This window comes from Astatotilapia calliptera, chromosome 10, assembly GCF_964374335.1.
Source record: "Astatotilapia calliptera chromosome 10, fAstCal68.1, whole genome shotgun sequence".
Taxonomy (NCBI): Eukaryota; Metazoa; Chordata; class Actinopteri; order Cichliformes; family Cichlidae; genus Astatotilapia; species Astatotilapia calliptera.
The window spans coordinates 6058666-6084138 of NC_137431.1; the positions used below are offsets into that span (position 1 = coordinate 6058666).

The 25473-nt window shown below is 37.8% G+C and overlaps 2 protein-coding genes and 1 long non-coding RNA gene across 3 annotated transcripts in view; 1 reads left to right on the forward strand and 2 right to left on the reverse strand.

Moving 5' to 3' along the window:
• Nucleotides 1-25473, reverse strand: part of ntm (neurotrimin) — a 508104-nt gene that overhangs the window by 225788 nt on the left and 256843 nt on the right. The window lies entirely within an intron of this gene.
• The window catches only part of LOC145431522 (uncharacterized), a 246480-nt gene that overhangs the window by 60403 nt on the left and 160604 nt on the right, over nt 1-25473 (reverse strand). The window lies entirely within an intron of this gene.
• LOC113030468 (uncharacterized) lies at nt 16797-17744 on the forward strand. The gene has a single exon (XM_080307329.1). It carries the CDS (start codon nt 16797-16799, stop codon nt 17742-17744), a length of 948 nt encoding a protein of 315 aa, XP_080163455.1.

A 25473-nucleotide genomic window follows, 5' to 3' on the forward strand; every position in this document is an offset into this window, starting at 1 on the left:
TATTTGTCTTGTTTTCTTTTATTTCTGTGAAATTTTATGATGTCTTGCAGCCCAGTATTGCAGCAAAACATGTAGTAGACCGTGTCCATTTCACGCTTTGTCTCACCAAAACGTGAAGTGGTACCAGCAGAGGGAGATGTTTTATTTCAAGCCACCACGAAAATAATTACAGGAAAGTGTTTAAAAACACATTATTCACACATTGACATATAAATGCATATTAGCTGCTAGCTTAATCATTTCTGGCAATTACAGACCCTGAAATGTACTCCATAACTTTCTTGCTAACTAGTGACTTCTTGGCTTTAAGTATATTATCTCCTCCCACGGGAGATAATTTCACATGTGGATTACACAGTATTTACACAGTGGACTGGTGTGTCTATTACATGCTTTGCCATGATATCAGGTTGTGTCTTGATATCAGTTATTAAGTTAGGGCCTTTAGCACTCACAATAGTATGACAGCAACAAATCATAATGAAGGATTTCGAACAGGATAGGCCATAAACACTGATGATGAAAAGAAGAAGTGATGCTTATTAGATGCTAAATAATTGGAAGGGGATCGGATTAAATAACCTTGTGCTTCTTGCTACTCCTGGACATGTTAGTGTAAGTTATTCCATCCATCCATTCTCTTCCACTTATCCTTCTCACAGTCAAAGGAAGGGCTGAAACCTATCCCAGGTATATTAGGGAAAGAAGCAGAGTAAGGGTACACACAGAGAGCACATGATAAGTTATTCACTATGATTATTCTTTTTCTTTTCTTTTCTTTCCTTTTAATTGTTTGCATTTTTCTTTCTTGCATCTTAACATGTTCAAAAAATGAACAAAATAAGACATTATCTGTCCATTCCTTTTACTGTAAGCACATACTTCTGTGTTAGTTCACATTGTCATCATTGCTATTCTACTGATATAATTTTATCCCCAAAAGTAAGAAGTATAAGAAATATCTTATCTACAGCAATAGAAATGCGTGTTTTTAGTTAAAGTGTGCTTAATTAAAAATATTACTGTCCAGTTTGCCAATGTTAGCTTTTCATATCACCGAATATCTGTGTGCATGCTGCTGCCTCAGCTCATGTTACTTAAAAATTAACCCACAGCTTTAAAACCCTTACACAACATATTCTCAGTGAAATTTACTGTTATTGGTTTGAAATAGAAAAGTGAATTATTGCATGAAACCTGATGCAGCTGTTAGGGGTGGGGGCATGCTTTCAATGCATATGAACTTTTAGAACATATGAACTGAATATTTGTTACCCCTGCATAGGGCTGCTCGATTATGGAAAAAATGATAATCACGATTATTTTCACTGAAATTGAGATTTTGATTATTTGATGATATTTATTTAACAATAACAATGTATTGAATAATGGCTTTAAAGATTGTCATAAAATAGTGTGCAAATACTGATAACAGTGCAAATGTTTGCAATATAAAAAATAAATGAAATGAGCAGTGGTCTTTGGCGAGGAAAAACGTTACCGCGTTTGTTATCTCCTTGTGTCTCTGGGAGCTGGTGGGATATTTAGTCGCATTGGACAGGGTAGCGTGCGTGAATGGAGGTCTGTAAGGAAGAAGCAGGTGTTGTCGAGAGTTTTTCTCTATGCTCCTTCATTGTTTGATTGTATGTCACTTTGTGAGCGGTCTTCAAATGATTGAATAAATTTGTAGTGTTGCTCTGTGGTGCAGCTACAACACCATAGCAAAGTTTACACATTATGTCTACTTGATCCCCGTCTGACTCTGCGAACCCATAATGTTTCCACACCACTGAAGCTCTTTTACCTCTCTTTTCAACCAACGGCATTCTTTCTTCAGCAGCCATTATTCTCTTCTCCCCAAATAACTTCTGCTTAGCTTTCCGAGCTTCCCTCGGGTCCTCTTAATTTTTGTGAGGCGTGTTCGAAACGCAGAGAGGTGCGCTCGATTTGCCACATGGAGCAACGCGAGAGTAAAGCACGAGGGAGGTGCTAATAATCGGCTCAGTCATTTATAATGATCGTTGAAAGCCCAGGTCGTAATTTAGATGAAAATTCGATTAATTGAGCAGCCCTACCCCTGCATTTATTCTTATGTTTTTTGGCAGCTTTTGAAAATCTGTGGCAGCTGTTAATGTCAAATCTAGCCTTTTTTAGTAACATAAGCATCCAAACTGTTTTTACATTTAACCAATATTTCTGTTTAATTACACTTTAATAATAATAGTGCTCTTAGTAAATGGACTGATTCTTATATGTACTCAAAGCACGCTCTACCCAATCACACAAGCACTGTCTTCTAAGGTTCTTAGTGCTTCCTAACTACCATTCATACACATACTCCAATTTAGCAATTTAGGTTAGTATCTTGCCCAAGGATACTTGGCATGCAGACTGGAGGAGTCAGGGACGAACCACTAACCCTCCGATCAGTAGATGACCTGCTCTACCTCCTGAGCTACAGCCGCCACCAGTAGTAGTATTTGTTTTATTAAAAATTGTGTTTAGACACAAGTTTTGTTGTGAAAGTCCGAAGCTGTGAACTAGATTAGTGGCCTGTTCAGTGGTTAAAGTCTAGGTTGGCTTTGTAGTTGAAAATAAAGTAATTTAGCTTATCCTTCTAAACAAATAAATTAAATTTTTCTAAAATGAAATAATCTGCAATATTTTGCGGTAGCCTATGTTACATATAAACACTGTCACATGCTTTATCTGGTCATTGCGCTTATTAGAGTCTGTTTATATGGGACGTTAGCCTTTAACAAACACATTTAAATTAGGTGGTCTTTTTTTAAACACATATCTCTTCAGGCCTAAACTGACAGTGCCAGGACCACACATTCAGACACAGTAGTAGATGGTGTTTTTAATACCATATGTGCTAGTCTAATTTGGTTGTATAAGGTCTACATTGACCTTCTGTGTTGTAAGTTTTAATGGCTGCATAGCCATTAAGGATCAAATCAGCTTCTAATTTTGTGTTTTTTCTTTCTCTGCTTGCTTCTTACTGTCTTTGAGGCTCGAGACCAGCACTCCCCACATTACATCAAACTCTTAAAAGTCTAGAAAAGAAACTGTTGGACAGAAAGACATCAACTGAGTGGTAAGTATTTTGGTTTTCCAATATATTAGTAATCATCAGTGTCATTTATATTAATCACGCTAAACTTTAATCATACTTTAGATCAGGGGTTGGCAACCCTAGGCACGCGTGCCACAGTTAGCACGCGAAGGGTTAACTGATGGCACGACCATAGCTGGGCTAGCCATCGGGCATGCTCGGTGGCCCGATAATTTTCTTCTTTTTTTTTTGTAACGGTATAAACAATGAAAGGTGGTGGATTGGCCAGATGCTGGCCGGTGTGTAAAAATAACTCAGTTGTTTGGTGTTGGCTATGGCGGAGCTTCCATAGAGGCCAGCAGGTGGCTCAGGGAGAGGGGAGGCAGGAGGAGCAGAGACCCGAGGCAGCCACCGGTCCGACTGTCAGGTGAACTGAACTTCAGGCAAGAAGTTATGACCTGCAGTCTATCTGGGTCAGATATAAACCCAGTTTAGGTGGAGTTTATTTTTGTTGTGCTAAATTTTTACAGTCAGTTACAATAATTTGTGCTGCGTACTAACTAGCATGACAGAGTTTCTATACAGCTGGGTGGGTGCTTTGATGTTACTGATAGTGAACTTTATTTTATTCATAAGGTTAGTTAGTAGAGTTGTCAACCGTCCTGTAAAAAGACCAAATCGTCCCGCATTCAGAGAAATTATTACGCGTTTCGTGTTGAGCTGAGAAGGGACGCAGTTTGTCCCGGACTTAAGCTAGGATGGAAAAAGACACAAATGTGGAGTTATTCTGTCATTACACTGCACAACTGCCTTTTCTTCTCCTCTCATTCTCTCCCCTCCCTCTCCTGTTGCTAGTTTAATAATGAAACTGATCAATGATCAGCTGATCGGCTTTTCTCTCTTGTTTGTTTATCACTGTGGAGCAGGGAAATTATTTTACTGCTATTGTTAAATAATCATCATTACCTTTGCATTAATAATAGAATTTGCAGCATTGGTATTGTATTCAGAGGTTTAAACAGTGTGTCTTTTAGAAAGACTAAGTGCAGCAGGCTGACAGGAAGTTGCAGGAGAGTTTGCAGAAATGAAAGCAGAGTCTAAGTATTCTGAGAAGCAGGCTAGACGAGGCTATTTGAAGTACTAGGTGAATTACTTAGTAAATTGTCTTTTACTAAGCTTTTGGTAGAGGCTCTTGATTAAAACATTTATTTAGTAGATGACATATACATAGTCTCAGTTAGGATGAGCCTCTGTTCTGGTGAAAGGTCAGGAGTGCAACAGGTGAATTGAGAAAGAGCATTTAAGGACAAGACAGTAAGTGAGAGGTGACATAGAGGCTGAGTGAGGTCGTGACATACACACACACACACACACACACATGAGTTAGATGTATTTATAGGAAAGAGGTTAGTCATGTCTGGTTGTAACTGCGAAAAGTGTCTTTGTAAAAGAGGAACAATTCACTTCAAGACAAGAACTGAAAGGTAGACAGGAAGTACCGGCCATGAAAATAGAAGACGATGTTCTTTCGAACTGTGTTAAAAGTCATTGTGGTTGATTTGACGTATGTGCATATATTCTGTCGGTGACGCACGAAGGGGCGTCAGTAAATTAAACCCTGATGCTATAAAAATCTGTGTATGCTTTGATTAAGTCGAAGATCAATTGCTGTCTGCGTACAGAGTTGTCTTCCCACGCGTGTATTCATTAAAATCATCGTTTGACTTCACCCGGCCGGATCAGTGTGGTTATTCTTCGATCACCTCTTGTACCCTTCCTCAATATTGAACCCTTAACATCACCCACTTTGCGCCACATGTCACGCTAAACAACAGCAGCATGTTTAAGCTTGATCAGCTGTTGTTAGAATTTATTTAATATTAATTTCTAGTATCAGCTGATGTTTGCTGGAGCCACAGCTGTAAAGCTGCTGGTCATGATATCGGTTTGTATATCTGGTGAGAGGGAAACATGAAGATGAAACCAGGAGATGTCCTTACTGAATCATCAGAGCTGAACAGGTGATGGAGAAACAGGTTTACCTTTTAGGTGACATGAATGAGTTCGAGGGAAGTTATGAACTGTTTCTGAGAGACAAATAACATCATTTCTATGTAGCTGACGGCTGGTAACTGTGCAGGGGTGGATCTAGCAAAGTTCTGCCAGGGGGGCCAGGTGGGGCATTAACAGGGAAAGGGGGGCACAAAGAAATACTTTCTTATTCTTATTTAAAATGTCTGGCTGTTATTAAATAATTATCTGAAGCTTACAACCAAAGTTTTTACCTGACATAAAATGTATAGAAATCATACATATACCAACAAGATTGTACATCACTGTCACAACAGTGTTTGTTTTCATTCAAAGGCTTTATGGCTTTAATACCTGGTGGGAAGGTCCTTGGTCAAAATGCCCGGGCTGTTTTTTTGTCCCAGTCCAGCCCTGGGCACGACATGCAGTGAATTAATCTGAGAAGGTGCATCAAAAAATAAATGGCCGCACCAGCGGTGCACATCGCAAATCAGCTTGCATACACACATTAGTTGTTCCTCTTCTTAATGACGGTATCTTAGCTAACGACCCCAACTACCAGATTCAACTTGTAATTGGCTAAAAATAACTTAGCCTACTGGTGAGAGGGACGTTGTTAGCTTTCCACATTCTGACACTTCAAAAGCTTTAGGAGCTTTCCGCTCAGCACAGCATCAGCACCACGGAAATACACGGACCAAAGATCACATTAACATGTGTGTCTCTGTATTAACAGACATGCCATATTGGCTTAGTTTATTTTTCTTATTATTGTTGTGAGGATACCATAAATAGCACTTGTATTTTCCGTTGTACAGTTGATCTGCTGTTATGGAGTTCTTGTTATGGATAAAAAGTGTCTATTTTGTTTCAAAATAGCTGATAACTATTCGCTGGTAGCTGCCAACATCTGCAAACCAATATAATTCTATAAAGTAGGGCTGCTCGATTATGGCAAAAATGATAATCACGATTATTTTCACTGAAATTGAGATCACGATTATTTGACAATATTTATTTATTTTATTTTATTCTACTGTATATAGTATTTTATTTTATTCTATTCTGTACAGTTGTGTACTGTATTTATTCTTATTGTATTCTAATTTTTGCCTCATAACTTTTGCACTGTCCACTTCCTGCTGTGACAAAACAAATTTCCCACGTGTGGGACTAATAAAGGTTATCTTATCTTATCTTATCTTATCTTAACCCTTTAAGACATACCATAGAACCAAGTCCGCCAGAGCTTATATATTTTTTTTACATGCTTTAGTGCCATTTGTGGGAGCATTTCAAGTTGCTGTACATCAATACAACTGTTATAGCCCATATTTTAATAATATGTATGCATTAAGTCCATAGTAACTACATTAATTGCAAACAAGTGCAATGAACTACAAAAAAATTGAAAATCATTTTTGTTTTTTTGTTTTTTTACATATATTTCTACTTGGAGAAATTTAAGAGGTTTATCCCTCAAAACTTTAAATACAAAAAAGTTGCAAAAAATAGTTTACAACAACAGGAAATTTATTTTGAGTGTCTTCATAGTTTTATTTTAGAGATACAGCAATTTTTATATACTGCAGGAAAAACAAAAAAACAATCCTATGATGCAAATTTGCAAAGAAAACAGCACGTGCATCAAACTATTCCCAGCTGTGCAATTCAAGTTCTAAGCATCCCAGCAACTATTCAGAAAAGTCAAACATGACTTATAAAAACACTAGTATAGGCTTTTAAGGCCTACAAGTAAAAAACTACATTTTCCGTGAAAATGACATCACTTCCGGTTTCGGGCAGGAAATGCGATAGTTCGCGTTGACGTCTTTTTCAAAGTGGGAAGTGTTAAGAACAGCTGATGGACCGGCAAAGCGTGTTTCTGGAATATTATGTTTTTGTTCCTGCAAGTGCTTTTTATGCAATTTTTGCAAAGCTATATGTGGAAGGAAACCGTGACCGAGGACAAGCTGATGGCACAAGATGTAAGTACAACTCCTCCGGTTTCATATGCAAAACAAATTATTGCGCTAGCTTACGCGGTTCAGGTTCTACAGGGATTTAAAAATAGTTACACAAAACGGAGTGTGCTGCTCTGACCGGCTTTAAAGGGTTAACAATAACAATGTATTGAATAATGACTTTAAAAAATAATATAAAATAGTGTGCAAATACTGAAAACAGTGCAAATGTTTGCAATATAAGAAATAAATGAAAAATGTAAACATCTATGTTTAGTGAACTTTGCAGTGTTGCTCTGTGGTGCAGCTACTACATCGTAGCAAAGTTTACACACTGTCTACTTGATCCACGTCTAACTCCGCCAACCCATAATGTTTCCACACCACTGAAGTTTTTTTTTTTACCTCTTTTCAACCAACGGCAGTCACTCTCCTCTCCAAATAACTTCATCCTAGCTTGCCGAGCTTCCCTCGGGTCCTCTTAATTGTTGTGACGCATGTTCGAAATGGAGAGCGGTGCGCTTGATTTACCACACGGAGCAGCGCGAGAGTAAAGCATGAGGGAGGGGCTAATAATCAGCTCAGTCATTTTTAATGATCGTTGAAAGCCCAGATTGTAATCGTGATTAAAATTCGATTAATTGAGCAGCCCTACTATAAAGTGGTTATATATATTGTGTAACTGTTCATATAGAGTGTTATTAAATTTATTGCAAATGAATCATATGACACACTGACTTCTGAGGAAATTTTAAATGGCACTCGCCATCAGAAAGGTTGCCTACCCCTGCTTTAGATCAACCTGTTTTTACTTATTGTTTCATTTGTGCTTTGGTTTGGGAAAATTGTTTCTTTACTGATCTTTTCTTGTTTTCTGTTATTAGACTTGAAATATGACTGCTCTGTGCTGTTGCTGATGACTCCAGTTAATTCTACAAGACATGCTGTGTAAGTAAATACAAACAATGATAGTTTGGTCTGCATTTCTTGAAAGATCATATCCCACAAACTTAGTTTAGAGGGTCCACCTGTCTGCACAGTATATAGTGAAGTTTTTGAACAGTGAATTTTGTTTTGTGCCCAAATTATTCTGCAGATTATCAGAATGAAAAGTTATTGGCCATGTTTGCATAGTCCATTTTAAAAATATGCTTTCATGACATTAATGTGTGTCGGGTGGTGGTCAGGGCTTTCCAGACTGACAAACGGGACATTTAATGTGACCTCTCCAGGGTGGGAGGGAGCCTGTGATTGTCTAAATTAGGGTCTGGTCTATAGCAAATGCAGAAAAAATGTTTCATGAAAGCAAAAAATATATATATAATTGTTTCCTTGCAGGTCACCAGGAGAGATGGGTCCTCCGTCACAGATGGTTGGTCAGTCACCTGCAGGTCATTGCATCTCCAACCTACATCCACTGCCAATGTACTTAAGGAACTTTCTTCTGCACTTACATTTGGATCACCTAAATCCATGACAGTCATTCACGCAGTAGTGCCACGATTGGAAACAAGCCATCCTTAAATTATTACAACACACCAAGCTTCTGTGTTTGAATGCAAAAGAAATGTAATTTTATTTTGATTATATACGTAATGTAACTTGCAATGCAATGTTAAAGGAAGCCAAAACTTAGTTTCAGAATAATTAAATCTGAGACTTAGTTTCATTGTAACATTATAACAGTGATGGTAATATAATTGTTTGTTGTTAAGCAGAACAGTGTCCAGTATGTTGGCTGATATACTTTTTTGCATTTTAAAATAAAAGTTGGTCTGATTTAATTTTACAAGAAGTACTGTTAATTATTCTTTTTGAATTATACTTGCATACAGTGTTATATGAATATAGGTGTTGTATTAGAAATGTCAAGGATGACAAAACATAATGTGATTTTTTTAAAAAGTAAGTTACCACAAATAGTTTTTTAATTTACTCAAACTTGAAATGTTTGTCTGTGGGTAAAAAATTTATATTGTGCCCCGAGAATCATCAGATTATTCTTAGTACTGTGTATTTGAAATGAATAAGTTGTTCTTACTTAGTTATCTTAAGTAAACTTTACTTAGTTTTTTTGAGGCAGCGTACACAACCAGTGCTTACAGTAACATAAAAGAAAAGAGTAATTAATAGTGACGCATATCTACGAGTAAATAAAGAAACTCATTACCTGGAAGCTCATTTGTCGGCTATGCATCCATGTTGCAAATTTCCCCTTCAACCATAAACCAAAGATGCACTGAGATCAGGCGACTGAGATTATTTGAGCTATGTGACATTATTCTGCTGGAAACACTCATTAGAAGATGGTTACACTATGGTCATAAAGGGATGGACAATACTTAATTGGTACAAAAGAGCCCAAACAGTGCCAATACAAATGTCATTATACCACCACCAGCAGCCTGACGCTTTAGCACAAGATATAATGGATCCATCCTTTAATGTTTTTACAGTGAATTCTGACCCTGTCATTTGAATATTACAGGCAATGTTCATCCAGCCTTCTGTTGTCCAGGATTGGTTATTTCATCTCATAACAGTTTTAATATTTATTACAGTTCTGATTATAGACTTGAGTCTAATGCAGTCACATGCACTGCTATTTTCAGGAATTGCAACCAGTTGTTATCAAGTCCTTATATTATATGCATATCTATCCTAGCTGTTCAGTGATCATTAAAATTACTTGGAAGTGTGGCACAGTCATCATTGCCACGCAATAAATCAACAAATCAGCTTTCTATCAGTTCAGATAATGTTGCATGTAAACATATCATTCTCAGTCAATTTACAGCCTTCATGAAATGATATGCTATTGTTCAGTCGTATAAATATTCAAACCAACCTGACACCAAACTAACACCCATTTTTTCTACTACATTCCCTGACAGTTTTGTTGGTATTGATGTGATGAACATATATAACATTGCCTTTTCCTGGCAGAGACAGAAGATGGGGCTGGTGTTCTATATAAAATCTCAGGTTTGTCAGGCATGATTCTATTAGCCTGCGAATACACCGCAAAAACTTTTGCAAAGTTTCTGGTAACTGCCAATAACATCCAGTCAAAGTCAGATCCTGACAGCCAATAACTGTCTACATCCTGCAACTATGGTAAAATTCAGGTTTGATTTTTATGTATTTTTTTTTATTAATGAAGTTCAGCTCTCCCTGCTGTATGTTAAGCAGCCTAAGAAAAACAACATTTATTCAGTACTGTCAAAAAGCTGCAGGGGACTGAAGAGTGCTGTCTAATAAACAGCAAGCATTCCTTCTGTATGTAGACTGTATGAATAAAAGAACAGGTTTGTGCACTCTTGTTCTCACTCTCAGCTTCTTCTTGTCAGAGGTGGCAAGACGAACAGCATGTATTAACATAAAATCCAACTTACAAAATGTTCTAAGTATAATACAATTTTCATTGTCCCCAGAATGATTACACAAATCATTCATAGCACTATTTCTTGCTTTACCTTTGTTCCAAAGGAACGATGGTAAAGCAATGCCTTTACATTTACATGAAATTTAAATGCACTGCTTTGCCCCCTCTAAGATCAAGCCTTCTTTCCTGTATCATTGATGCAGAAAAATATTATGTTTGGTATTGTATGAGATGGCATAAAAATACAGTATCTTATGGTATAAGCAAGTAAGCAATTTAGTGATAAACAATAGATAAAGTTTTTTGTTTGGGTGAGTTTTCATATCCTACCTACAAATCTTTCAAACACGATTAGCATCAACATACTATTTGATTGATAAACATAGTTTCAAATGTTGAATATTTAAATAATTTACAGGCTTCCAAAATGAACTCATGCCATGCACAGGATGCAAAGACAACTGCTGTGTAATTTTGAAACTGAAAACGAATTATCTCATTCAAAGCCACAGCAAATAGTGGCATTTTATCTGGTACCAACTTGCATCAAAAGATGGCGTCACCTAGAAGTGAAATGTCATCAGTGGTGAAATATTGTAATTAGTACATTTAAAGAGAATGCCAATAAATGTTAAATATTTATCACATTCCAGTGTCAATGTAGCTCACAGCTTTAACAGTGTAAATGTGTCTATTAAACAAACCTCCAACTTGACATTGAATCTGGAAAAAGTAATTCAAGGAGCCACTGCATAACCAACTTTAGTATCTTTATTTTAGCCACAAGGCTGTATCCTAGCCTTCTTCCTTTTTAATAGTTCAGGTTCGTTTGAATGGATATAAATACTTTTGCTGCACCATTGACCTTAGTAAAAAACCAGTGATGGAAAAGGCTTTTAAAAGAAAAAAAGTGTTTCCATTGATGCCCCTGGCATGTTATTCCCTGCATGCCAACTAGCCAAACCTATCTTTCAGCCATCAATCTTTATGCATCACACTGTAACATCATGACTGAAAGAGCACTCTGACCACAATGCCATTTCTACTAATGTAGTCTGTGCTAGTTCTGACAATTGTAAATATCTGCAGCAGAAACTGTCTTTCCTCTGTTGAATTTGTGCAGAAAACGTGCAAATCTCCCTTGTTTCACCATCACTTAACACGTGAAGAAGGAGAATGTTTCATTGTGGGTATAAAGATGTTATAGATTGCAACAAAATCCTGCAGGATAACAATAAATTTATTCAGGCTCAAACAAAATCATGATGGCAAAGTTTAGCCCCTTTCTTTAACAAGTCAAACTGATTATTCTCATTGGGGCATATGCTACCAAACATTGCACGCTGTACAACTTCTGCTTTTTTTTTACTGTCATCACCATGCACTGCTTTGGAAAAGTGTGAAGGGATGTAAACCTTTTCTGAAGAAGTAACGCAGGGTTGCCAATACTAATTCATCTTGATTTTCATGCTTTTAGCCTTTGCCTGATACTCTGCACTGTAAAATGTAATATTGCGTTTAATTAAAAATATTAAATAGGCTGAACTCAATTTTTACTTAGAAAAACTAAATAAGCTGGAAGTTTTGCTTCTCAGTGCGGAAGGATGAAAGATGTGTTTTGAAAATGCCACGTGACTACCGTCCTCCGCCCTCTGGATCAGTCCGCATGTTCATGGTGCCAGCATTTGTTATGGAATATGTTGAGCAAACCTGGAGAAGCGTCAGCTCAAGAGATTATTGTCATTGCTGTGGATCTTTACCTGATACACTGCACTGTTAGCCTTTGCAGTAATTTCCATAGCTTAGTACTGCAAAATCAACAGTAAAAAAACTCTAAAGGATGCTAGCAGTTTAGTACTGTAATTTTCATGTAATTGTGGGAAAATTCCATGAGATTACATTATTTTTACGGTAACTCACCGTACTCATGGAAACAGCTGTAAAATACAGCAAATGTATTAATTGGTGATGTTACTGAGATTATACTATTACACCATCCGGATTTCTGTTGTTTTCCACTGTAGATCTAAGAGTAATTACTTAAATCCTCATTCAGAGTGTATTACTATAAAATGCGATTCACTGTGAAAGTAGTATAACATATAAACTACAATATACAGCATCATTTTTAACTTAAGGAGTAAGTTGCAGCCACACTAAAATTTAATTCCTTGAACTCAATGGAACCTCATATATTAATAAATGTATTTGTTTATTCAAACAATGTGAAACATTATTAATACTGTAAGGTTAGTATTCTGATAGAGTCGAGTATATTTAATTATACTCTTGTAGACATTATGACATTATGCTAGTACATTTTTGGTGAACAAAAAGTACATCTAAAAGTTAATTTCAAGAATACTGTTATGTACTAAAACGGGGGCCAATATAGTCCCAAGAAGCATTATTAGTATACGTACTAGGTAAGGTATACTTGGGAAATATAATTGAAGTATACTTATAAGTATACTTATTTTTTGTATGGCCAGCAACAAAAACTAGTGGCTACATTTAGAGTAATGTTTAAAAATGACTTAATTTAGCAGGGTGTTCCTTTTTTCTCTTCTTATTCTTTCTTATACTGGACCTTCATTTGGTTTGTATAAGGTGGTACTTTTTAAGACACCTCTGCCTAACTACAGTGAACTAACCTAATAATATGCTCTGGTCGTCATTTTACTCAAGTTAAGGTGTCACATCCATGAAACCTACACAACTAACCAGCATCAGTCCTACAACTTCACTCTCAAAATGAATAAATTCTGGGACAAGCAGAAACTGTATTTTTAGCGGTGCATTTTGTGGCAGGCCAGACTGCTATTAAATGCACTCTCCTAAGCAAATAATTCCTTTGTAGCACGACTTCGTCTTTGTTCAGAAGAGATGTCCTGGATATACGTGATATTGTAACACGGGTGTTTATGTTTGTTCATGTTTAGCGCGTTGGGTTGTGTTTTTAAAGCGATTGTTACGTTTTTAAAGCTTTGTAATGCGACAGGTGCGATAGCCGACACCACACCTTCACCTGACGTACAACGTGACGTATGACGCACACGTCGGGTATTCACTTTCAAAACAACAATGGGGATAGAAAATATTGCTCGAGGTGGTTAATGCTCCTTTCGCTGGTTGCCAACCACCATTAAATAACAACAAGAAGAAACTATTGATCTGCTTCTCAAGTTTTGCACGTTTAAACCGCAACTCAGACTCAAACAAAGCTGCAAATCAGGAGAACAACATGACCATTAACTATTGATGAATAGACCGTTAACATGTGCAACTTAGAAGTAGTCAGAGGTAACTGGATGTTCAATCGGGTTATATGCAAGGTTGATTGGATTATATCTGAAGATCGTATGCTATTCGTGATAACTCTGCAAGACTCCAAATTGCTCGTCCATGCGGGAGTATCTCAAAATTAAATGAAACCACTTAATACTTTTTCCCTAAAACGGACTGACATGGAACACATTAAAGTTGGTTTGACACCAGCTAATCAGTCTGAAGATAAGTGTTTTTTTCACTTATTCGAGAGAAGTCAGAAATGCGTTCTTAGTACTGTTTGTTTTGACTTTCAAGCTACCCTACCAGGATATTTTCATTCAAATGCTAAGACAAAATGTCAATATCTATGAATGTGGAGACTCAAAAGACTAGTTAGGTAATAGTTGCCAATGGATATATGAGACTTGATAGAAACTTGGACGTTTGCAACAGGTGAATCGGTGAACTACCGAGGTTGCGCCCAAATGCTTAAAGCTGTTAGCTGGTCAGTGTTTTCAGGTGTGCTTGTACTACCTGTACGTTGCGGGGTGCTGACTAAGTCATGTTAAACCCATTAAAGAGTCGAGCTCAAATATCTTTTCATTTTTGTGCACTGCTCTCTTGTTGGCACACATTTTCTGTTTATTGAAGCCTTTTGTGAATAATTTTCATCAGGTAAAAACTGGGAATTGGTCCCTATTGACAATACTCTTACTTTTTGCATTGCATATGTAATTTTGGAAAGGTAATTGGTCACTGAACTTTTTGCAACTATGTGTATTTCTAAATTTTGTGGCTTCAGTGAACGCAAATATATATTGTTCAGTTTGCATGTTAAAAGCCACAAACATGTAGCTAACTATAGGCTTTCTTGTGGAACTGAGAACTGTCCTGCCACTTTCAGAACATTTTCTGCCTTCATTCACATATGCCTAGGAATCAAAGAACAAGAAGGGAGACCACTAAGGAGGAGTTTTATAAGTTCACCGGTGACCTCGGCTGTCAAGTTCCTGGATGTGGGTATGCTGCACAAAACTTCACAACTCTTTGTGCCCCTCTCAGATTTCATATCAAAGATGGGGGGGAAAGTATTATGTCCATTTGAAGGCTGCTCTAAATACTTAAGTGTCCGAACATAGTAGACAGTTCAGCAGTCAAGGCAACAAGAAATGGGGGGATTTGCCATAATACAAGGACAGGACACAGTTAATCTATTAGAAGACAGTTGACTTTGTGTCATTTAAAAATGCAGGCTAAAATGCTCTTGCCAACCAGCACTATACAGGGAGTGCAGAATTATTAGGCAAATGAGTATTTTGTCCACATCATCCTCTTCATGCATGTTGTCTTACTCCAAGCTGTAAAGGCTCGAAAGCCTGGGGTGTCAGTGCACCCCAGGGTGGCTGTGGCTACAATGTAGCTTGCCATCACCAGTGTGTGAATGTGTGTGTGAATGGGTGGATGACTGGATATGTAAAGCGCTTTGGGGTCCTTAGGGACTAGTAAAGCACTATATAAATACAGGCCATTTACCATTTACCAATTAAGCATATTAGGTGATGTGCATCTCTGTAATGAGAAGGGGTGTGGTCTAATGACATCAACACCCTATATCAGGTGTGCATAATTATTAGGCAACATCCTTTCCTTTGGCAAAATGGGTCAAAAGAAGGACTTGACAGGCTCAGAAAAGTCAAAAATAGTGAGATATCTTGCAGAGGGATGCAGCAGTCTCAAAATTGCAAAGCTTCTGAAGCGTAATCATCGAACAATCAAGCGTTTCATTCAAAATAGTCAACAGGGTTGCAAGAAGCGTGTGGAAAAACCAAGGCGCCAAATAACTGCCCATGAACTAAGAAAAGTCAAGCGTGCAGCTGCCAAGATGCCACTTGCCACCAGTTTGGCCATATTTCAGAGCTGCAACATCACTGGAGTGCCCAAAAGCACAAGGTGTGCAATACTCAGAGACATGGCCAAGGTAAGAAAGGCTGAAAGACGACCACCACGTGGCTGGATTGGTAAAGGGCAGAGAGCTCCAGTCCGACTCAGACGCCAGCAAGGTGGAGGTGGAGTACTGGTTTGGGCTGGTATCATCAAAGATGAGCTTGTGGGGCCTTTTCGGGTTGAGGATGGAGTCAAGCTCAACTCCCAGTCCTACTGCCAGTTTCTGGAAGACACCTTCTTCAAGCAGTGGTACAGGAAGAAGTCTGCATCCTTCAAGAAAAAAATGATTTTCATGCAGGACAATGCTCCATCACATGCGTCCAAGTACTCCACAGCGTGGCTGGCAAGAAAGGGTATAAAAGAAGAAAAACTAATGACATGGCCACCTTGTTCACCTGATCTGAACCCCATTGAGAACCTGTGGTCAATCATCAAATGTCAGATTTACAAGGAGGGAAAACAGTACACCTCTCTGAACAGTGTCTGGGAGGCTGTGGTTGCTGCTGCATGTAATGTTGATGGTGAACAGATCAAAACACTGACAGAATCCATGGATGGCAGGCTTTTGAGTGTCCTTGCAAAGAAAGGTGGCTATATTGTTCGCTGATTTGTTTTTGAATGTCAGAAATGTATATTTGTGAATGTGGAGATGTTATATTGGTTTCACTGGTAAAAATAAATAATTGAAATGGGTATATATTTGTTTTTTGTTAAGTTGCCTAATAATTATGCACAGTAATAGTCACCTACACACACAGATATCCCCCTAAAATAGCTAAAACTAAAAACAAACTAAAAACTACTTCCAAAAACATTCAGCTTTGATATTAATGAGTTTTTTGGGTTCATTGAGAACATGGTTGTTGTTCAATAATAACATTATTCCTCAAAAATACAACTTGCCTAATAATTCTGCACTCCCTGTACAGAGCATCATAGAGGAATTTCTTTGCAGCTGTAACAAAAGTAGACACTGAATCTAACACCATCTCTCTTTTTTTTTAGATGGCAGACCAAAGAATTTGAATGACACCATTACTCTGGAGCTTGGGAATGATTTCCACTCCAACTGTCGCATGCAATCACAAGAGGAGACAGAGGTCATCCAGAGGAAAGAAGTATGATTAGAATTGTTGTGGAGGCCATGCATGTTAACTGCAGAAACATTAAACGTGCATCTTGTGAAGAGGTTGCTAAGATCATTGTAGACAGATACCCTCAAACATTTGCAGATTTTACTGAAAAGGGAGAAAGACTGGGTTGTGGACATTATTCACTACTAAGAAGCATCAAATCTAGAGTTGAACATGTTAATCGAGATAATACAACACATAGACTTCGTCAAACAAAGAGAACCAGGAATGAGGAAGACTGCAGTTCCAACAGTAATGCAACCTCACATAAAAAAGTTAGATGCCTTGTGGATAGCTATGGCTGTATAAATTGGCAGCCAGTTGAACTTCCTGAGGGGGAAACGCCAGCTTCTTTAGAGGAAAAGAAACGCATCTTGTTAACAATTTTTAATTCAGAAGGACCTGGAGCTGTGGAGAGACCTGATGTGGATGACTTCATGTGCCTCACATATATTTCTCAGCAGCAGCTTATCAACAGTTGTCCCTCACTTTCAGTAGCTGAAATTCAGGAGCAGTGGTCATTCTTGTTTACTCGGAAAGGTTTTTCGAACCACTTTTACAAACTCACAGGCATTGATATCTGTGAGCGCTTAGGTCAGGCCCTCATAACCAAAGGCAGAAGGATTGTTAACTATTTCTCCACCCAGAAGCTCAAATGGAACCTTGGTATAAGGACACTCATCCAGCAGATAGAAAGTGAGGGAGTTTTGGCCAACAACAAGGTTGGCACAGCAGCCATACTTCTCATGATGAAGTATTACAAGGAAGATGAAGACTCCCTCTTTGTCTTAGCAGATGTAAGCTTTTTTCATACAGCTCTATGTTTAATGCTGTTGCTTGCTGTCCTGTTATATTTTTTTATTTGTTACATAAAATATCTTGGTCCTTTTTCTGGCAGGAAACATCTACCAGGATGTCCCTTGAAGCAGAGAGCAACCTGCCCATCACCCCAAGGCTGATTATGCTTGGTAAGAAGTCATTTATGAAATAGAGCTGATTAGACCATATTAGAATTTCTGTTTGGCACAGGAGCTTTTCGTGGACACAGGTATCCAGTCTCTGTTTTGTTAGCTCAAATTTCTGTAATTTCCTCTATAAACCAAGGTTCTTGGACAAGTGTCTCAGTGAATCCAGCCAAGTAACAATTTCAAATTTCACATTACATATTACTGATCAACGTAGTAGTCTAGCTACACCAACAGCAGAAATACTGAAGTCAATACTGTAAAGTTTAACAGCAGCACAAACTATGAACTCCAAAATAACCATACAGTTGATTTATCTCTGGTAATTTAACTGGGCTGACTGTTTGTTAGGTGTGTTTAATGTGCAGAATAATTCCCAATTATGTACAATTATAATATGTTAAAACGGACTTATGTACATAAGGCCATTAATAATTAACAGTACGTAGCTATTTGCTTTATGACTATTGTGATATTATTCTGTTATCATATGTTACCTTATATATGTAATCAAAGTAGTTGAATTATGATAACAGCTGTAGGACATATATTATCCTTTAGTTTAGATGGTGTGCTGTGTATGTAGTTTAGTCCTCATTATACTTTTCGGTTAAAAGAACATAATCATTTTTGTAGTTCATTAGATAAGTGTGCATCACTCTGTATCCTTGATCTGCTGTGAATGTGTTACACTGTTTTCTTGACATGCTTTACTGTTGAATCATAAAAAGAAAGATTGTTCAGGAGACTCTGTGTCTAAGACAGGGGAGATAGACCACATTCCATACCCCCACCTTACAGAGAGCAGAGAAACAAGGAGCCGAGGTCATAACTTAGGCGCCGTAAGAGAGAAAGAATGTGAATGTTTAGGCTTTTACGACTAGGTGGGGGCCGCTAGGAGCTATAAGAGGCTGTGTAACCCGTCACCATTTTGAGACTCGCTGTGACCCTCTGCAGGCAGGTCTCCCCATCATGATGGTTCTAATGCTCATAAGTGTTGAATTGTATGGAAATAAATGATTGCTGATTGAGCATTTATACACCGAGTATTGTCCTTCCTTCAGCCCAAAGATTAAAAGAATTGGGAGATTTCAACACTATCTAGACAGTGTGAAGAAGTGAAGTATTGAAATTATTTTATGTTGCATAATGACAACATGTTGCCCCTATACATTTAAGGACAAAGTTCAATGACCGCCACCTGCTAGATGGTGAGTGCAGAGGGGCGTGTAATTGTTGAGCTGGACAAAGAGAACATCTTTGCTGATGCAATATCAGTCTTGTTTGGTTCATTCTATGTATTGAACCTGGAATACCAGGAGTCGGCGTGTGCAAGGTTTTTTGTAAGGATAAACCCTGAAGAGGGAACAAAATGTACCTCCAAGTTTGGGACAAGCAGAAAGACTGGGACCACTGTGAAGCGAAAGGTTGTTCACATTAACCCTCATGTCACAACTTTCCTCCAGCAGCTTACTGAATTTGAGTGGAGAACTTCAAATTAGGTAACTGTTTTTGCCATTTTTAGTGAATTTCTTGTATAATTTAGGTGACCAATGTGTTGTTACCCATGTCTCCACAGATGATCCATGGCCCATGTGTTCTGGACATTTACACAAGACGAGCAACAATGAAGACAAGCTCTCTTGCCATCTTGCAAGACGCTGTCTCTGTCCAATAGGTTTTTTGAGTGCAACAGTTTTGATTTTTTTTCCTTCTTTTACCCATTTGTTAAAAATTACTTCAGCTACTTACACTCTAATTGTCACATGTATTGGCTCACCCTACAAATCAATGAACTCAGTCCACAAAGCAAGATCAGGGTTCAGTGCAGGTCAGTCAAGTTCCTTCACACCACACACGCTCATCCATGTCCTTGTGGACCTGGCTTTGTGCATTGATTTGGTGGTTTGAGCCAGTATTTTGGACAAAGTGTATATAAAGGCAGAAGTGTGGGGCTTGATATTATATTCATTACAATTCAGTTTATTTGTATGGTGCCAACAAAATGAATGCCAAGGCACTTCACACTGTAGGTTTAAGACCCTACAAAATATAACTAAGAAAACCCAACACTTGAGCATATGTTGTCTGCCATGATATGGATATGACATAATATCGTTATTGTTTGTACAACCATCTGAGAAAATAATGGATGGTTTAGTAAAAACAAGTGCTTCCTCAATGAAAATGTTTTCAGTTCTTTTCAGTTTTTGATTTTGGAAATGTGTATTTCAGCAGGGAAAAATCAGTGATAATAAATAAAGTGGTGTAAAGCACATGAATTATATTTTGTGTGTGTGTATCTATCTATCCAATTTTTTTGGAACCCTCCAGTCTCTTACAGTATGTTACTGTTAACTGAAATTACGGTAAAATTACGACCTGTTAAACAGTAAATGACTGCCTGTTGGGACACAGTAACCTCTAGCAGAGATGAATATTTTTGGTACTGATTATGCGTGATAACGGTAAGTTACTGGTTAATATATTGCAGTTTATTACCTTGCAGCGGGCTTACAGTGACATACCGTGAATAAACGGTAGTATACCAATTTTTTAATCACAGTATGATGTTGCTTTGTTGGCGTAATTTACGACATAACGGTATCTCACTGGCGTCGCTGTCGCCAGTGAGATACCGTAAAAAAGGCTACGGTGCGTTACCATAATTTGTCCAAGAGTATTATACCACACCAGCAAAAGACGGTATCATCCTGCAGAACAGTAAGCTACAGTAACACGGCGTCACGGTACGACGCTGGCAACAGTGACGCCAGTATGTTACCGTAAAGTGGCGATGAAAAGTCTAACAGTGTGACTTGGTGAGTAAATGTTTACTCTTATTCAAACTGATTTTGTGGCTTCTCTTCGTTTAGCACCAGGTTTATAATCTTGCTAGCTAGTTAGTGTTAGCCTAGCGTTGCTGCTGCCGCTGGGCTCATGTTACTTAAAAATTAACACCACAGCCTTAAAAACCTTACATAAAACTATGTCTGTGAAATTTTCTGTTGATTATTTGAAAAAAAAAAGTGAGATAAGAGCCCAGACAAAATTCTACGGGAGGTGCAGCCGTTAGGAGTGGGGTGTGGTGTGGTGTGGGGGGTATTTTCAATCCATAGCCATAACTAACTAACTAACTAACTAATTATATATATCATGTTTAACCTGAGTAGCAAAAGACCACGGGGGGGGGGGGGGGGGGGGGGTTTGAAAACAATATGCCAGGAGTTAGCTGTGCTCACCGACTCTTATCAAGCCTTGACCTCCCGGTCAGCTATCACGCTGGTGGATAACGGAGCTCTCCGAAAACGTGGAAGCACTTTTGCAAATAAGTGATATTTTGATAAATTAAGTAGATATTTGAGCATTACACAGCTACATTCTCGGCTGAAAATATCGTAAAAGGTTATTTTGTGACCAAGAAAGGGTAGTCTGGGGAAAAGGAGGATCGCATTTGTCGGCCACGGTTGTTGGAGCCTGTGCCTACTTGTAAGCGCGGCAATGGCGGAGGAGCGCGGCTAAAAAACGTATTACTTTTTCTGGGTCACAAAATAAACTTTTAAGATATTTTCAGGCGAGAATGCAGCTGTGTAAAGTTCAAGTATCTGCTCGATTTATCAAGACATCACATATTTGCAAAAATGCACCAAAGTTTTCAGAGACGTTTATTTTTTTCATGCTTTGTGGCAGCTTTTGAACATCTATTAATGTCAAATCTAGCCCTTATTTAACAACATAAGCAAACTCTATGCTACAATGATTGCACAGCCATTAAGGATCAAATCGGGTTCTGAAAAATGTTCTGCTTTTTCTCCCTTTGCTTGCTTCTTACTGTCTTTGAGGCTCGGGACCAGCACTCCTGTTGTTGGACAGAAAGACATCAACTCAGTGGTAAGTATTTTGGTTTTCCAATATATTAGCAACTATCAGTGACATTTATATTAATCAGGCTGAACTTTAATCATACATTAGATCAGCCTGTTTTACTTATTGTTTTATTTGTGCTTTGGTTTGGGGAAGTTGTTTCTTTACTGATCTTTTCCTGTCTTCTGTTATTAGACTTGAGATATGACTGCACTATGCTGTTGCTGGTGACTCCAGTTAATTCTACAAGACATGCTGTGTAAGTAAACAAACAACAACAGTTCGGTCTGCATTTCTTGAAAGATCACATCCCCCAAACTTAGTTTAGAGGGTCTACACTGTATATAGTGAAGTCTGCAAGTTTTCTAACAACAAAATTTGTTTTGTGCCCAAATCATTTTGCACATCATTAGAATGAAAGTTATTGGCCATGTTTGCATAGCCCTTTTTAAAATGATGCTTTCATGACATTATTGTATGTTGGGTGGTGGTCACAGCTATCCAGACTGACAATTGGGACATTGAATGTCACCTCTCCGGTGGGGAGGGCGCCTGATATTGTGTAAATTGGAGTCTGTTTTATACCAAATGCAGAAAAAATGTTTTAAGAAAGCAATTAAGTTCATGTTCCAAAAAAATATGATTGTTTGCTTGCAGGACAACAGAAGAGATGAGTCCTCCGTCACAGATGGTGTGGTCAGTGATCGCCTGCAGGTTCAAGGTCATTGCATCTCCAACCCACATCCACTGCCACTGTACTGAAGGGAAGTTAAAGACTTTCTTCTGCACCTACATTTGGATCACCTCGATCCATGATAGTCATTCAGGCAGTAATGCCTGGACTGGAAACAAGCCATCCTTAAAATAATACAACATTCCAGCTCCTGTGTTGGAATGAAAAACGAATGTGTTGTTTAAATTAGAGACTGCAATTGTGACAGAACAACAAATATTTTATTTTGATTATATAAGTAATGTAAGTACAAAACAAAATTGTGGTAGGCCTAAACCTATTTTCAGAATAATTACATCTGAGACTTTGTTTCATTGTAAGATTATAACAGTGATGGCAATATAATTGTTTGTTGTTCAGCAGAACAGTGTCCAGTATGTTGGCTGTTATACTTTGTTGTATTTGAAAATAAAAGTTGGGCTGATTTTAACATCATTAAAAAAAGTGTTGTTAATTATTTTTAATCATATTCAGGTTACCACAAATTTTTTTTATTTAGTTGAACTTGAAATGTTTGTCTGTAAGTAAACAATTAGTATTGTACAGTCAGATATATCAAGTTATTCTTAATACTGCAGACTTGCACTGTATAGGTTGTCCTAACAGTCATCTTAAGTAAGCTTTACTTAGTTTTTTTGAGGCAATGAGTTTCCTTAATTTTTTTGAGTTCTAGGAACTAATGAGCTTGTACAGTGGTAGGTTTTGTATTGTTGATTGTCATTTATGCTTAGAAATATCTACTTATATATGCTTAGAGTTTTATAATTAGTTTTAGATTGGTAGAGGTTTGATCCTTGATAGTCTGCAAACTTTGTGTGCATTAGAGAGCACTCTGGGAGCATGGGAGAGGTCGTACCTTGTCTTATTGTTTTATGGTAGGATTAACATAGCTATATCTGTCTTAGTCTAAGTGCCTTTTGGTTTGATGAACTGTTGGATTTCCAGACCAGCAGGTTTAGGGAAGTTATTTATGGGGTCACACTCTGACCCCACACACACACACACACACACACACACAAAGGCAACGTACTCTTTGTGTGTATGTAGACGTCATATGTTAATGAACCTATGCATATTCATGTAACCTCAATAAAAGAGCAGTGTTACGGGGGAGCAGACGAGAGCAACTGGGGTCAAGCGAAGGAACGGCGTTTGTCCGGTTCTCTCCCGTGCACGAGAAACATGAAGAACTTTGCCTACTTCGTGTCTTGCTTGCTGTGTAATTATATTGTCTTCAACGTTCCAGCGAATAGGTTCAAGCTACAAACCTATCATACAGAGTACTCAAAATAAATAAGTTGTCCTAATTTAGTCATTTTTAGCTAAGCTTTACTCAATTTTTTTGCGGCAATGAGTTTCCTCAATTTTTTTGAGTTCTGGGAACTAATTAGATTTTACAGTGTGAGGTCTCCAAAGTGCTTTTGTTTGTTTAAAACAATGCAGTGTAAAAATGGAAAAGGTGTAAGTGAGGATGTCATTTACTCATGCTAAGGAATGTTTAGACAATCTTCAGAACCCGAGACATGGTTAACAAACTTGTAGTTACCAGTGTTCGGCAAGTTACTTTGAAAAAGTAATTAATTATAGTTACTAGTTACTTCTTCAAAAAAGTAACCGAGTTAGTAACTGAGTTACAATATTCTAAAAGTAATTAATTACTTGAAAAGTAACTATTGCGTTACTTTAACAAAAACGTTTAACCGTCTGGGTCCAGGTTATAATTGGCCATTTTTTGACTACTTTTGATTTTACCTCTACATTCGACCTCTAAAAACTATGTAATTTGCCTTGTTTAGTATCATTCTATTCAGCACAACCTCAAATGTCTGAATTTACAGTTATGTTTTCATTTTGACATACTGTATTAACACAGTTGATCTAAAATCAGACAAAAAACATAAAATCCAAGTGGAAAAAGTTATATTTTTAACTGTAACAACCACAAACATTTTTTAATTCTCTTTCTCTCTCTCTCTCTCTCTCTCTCTCGCCATCACTCCTAAAACCTCTTCCTAAACAACCAAATTTCATGTTGCCATATCATTTTTTGATTGGTCGACATGGTACAGTTTTCCACCAATACGAACGGGCTGCTTGTTGTTTTATTCTTTTTTACATTTTTTGGTCATAAGAAGAGAGTGCTTGCTAGCGCTGTCCTTAGACAATAAACGTGACGAAACTATTGAGGAAAAAACACGCATATATATATTGTTTATCATGACTGGTTTTACGTGGCCTATCAACACAATTTAAAAACTGGTATATATCACCTTGTTGCTTTGCAATCTTGAAGTGGTTATGTGATTGGCTTACCACGACTACTTTATTCTTCCTCAGTCAAACAGCAGCACTCATGCGATTGTTTTGCCCCATTAGCTCCAGGTGTTGTGCCAAAAAGTGATCGTGATTGCCGTCTGCGGGAGCACGCGCAGCTGCTTAAAGCTGTTGTGCCCAGATTACTTACAGCTACTTCCGTGCAACTGATATAAGATGCGGTAAGCTTCAACCGTCTGTTTGTTGAAAAATAGTAACGCGACCGCACCGTATTTTGTTGTTAGTAACGGTAACGGTGTTGCAACGATAGGAATAGTGATTAGTTAGATTACTCGTTACTGAAAAAAGTAATGCCGTTAGTAACGCCGTTACTTGTAACGCCGTTATTCCCAATACTGGTAGTTACACTACCAGTCAAAAGTTTGGACACACCTTCTCATTTAACGTTTTTTCCTTATTTTACTACTTTCTACTTTGTAGATACATACTGAAGACAAAAAATGTATGAAATAAGATTAATGAAATTATGTAGCAAAGAAAAAAAGTTAAATAATTCAATAACTAAATATGTCTTTTATTTTAGATTTATGAAAGTAGACACCCATTGCTTTGTTGACAGTGCTGCAAACCCTTGGCCTTCTCTCAATGAGCTTCATGATGTAGTCACTTGAAATGCTTCTCAGGTGTGCCTTGTCAGGAGGGGTTTGTGGAATTTCTTGCCTTCTTATTGGGGTTTGGGCCTTCATGGTTAAATAGCTGCTGAGAAACCACTACTAATGGAAAGGAACAAGTAGAGTTTGGGCCAAGAAATACAAAGAATGGACATTAGACCAGTGGAAATCAGTTTTTTGG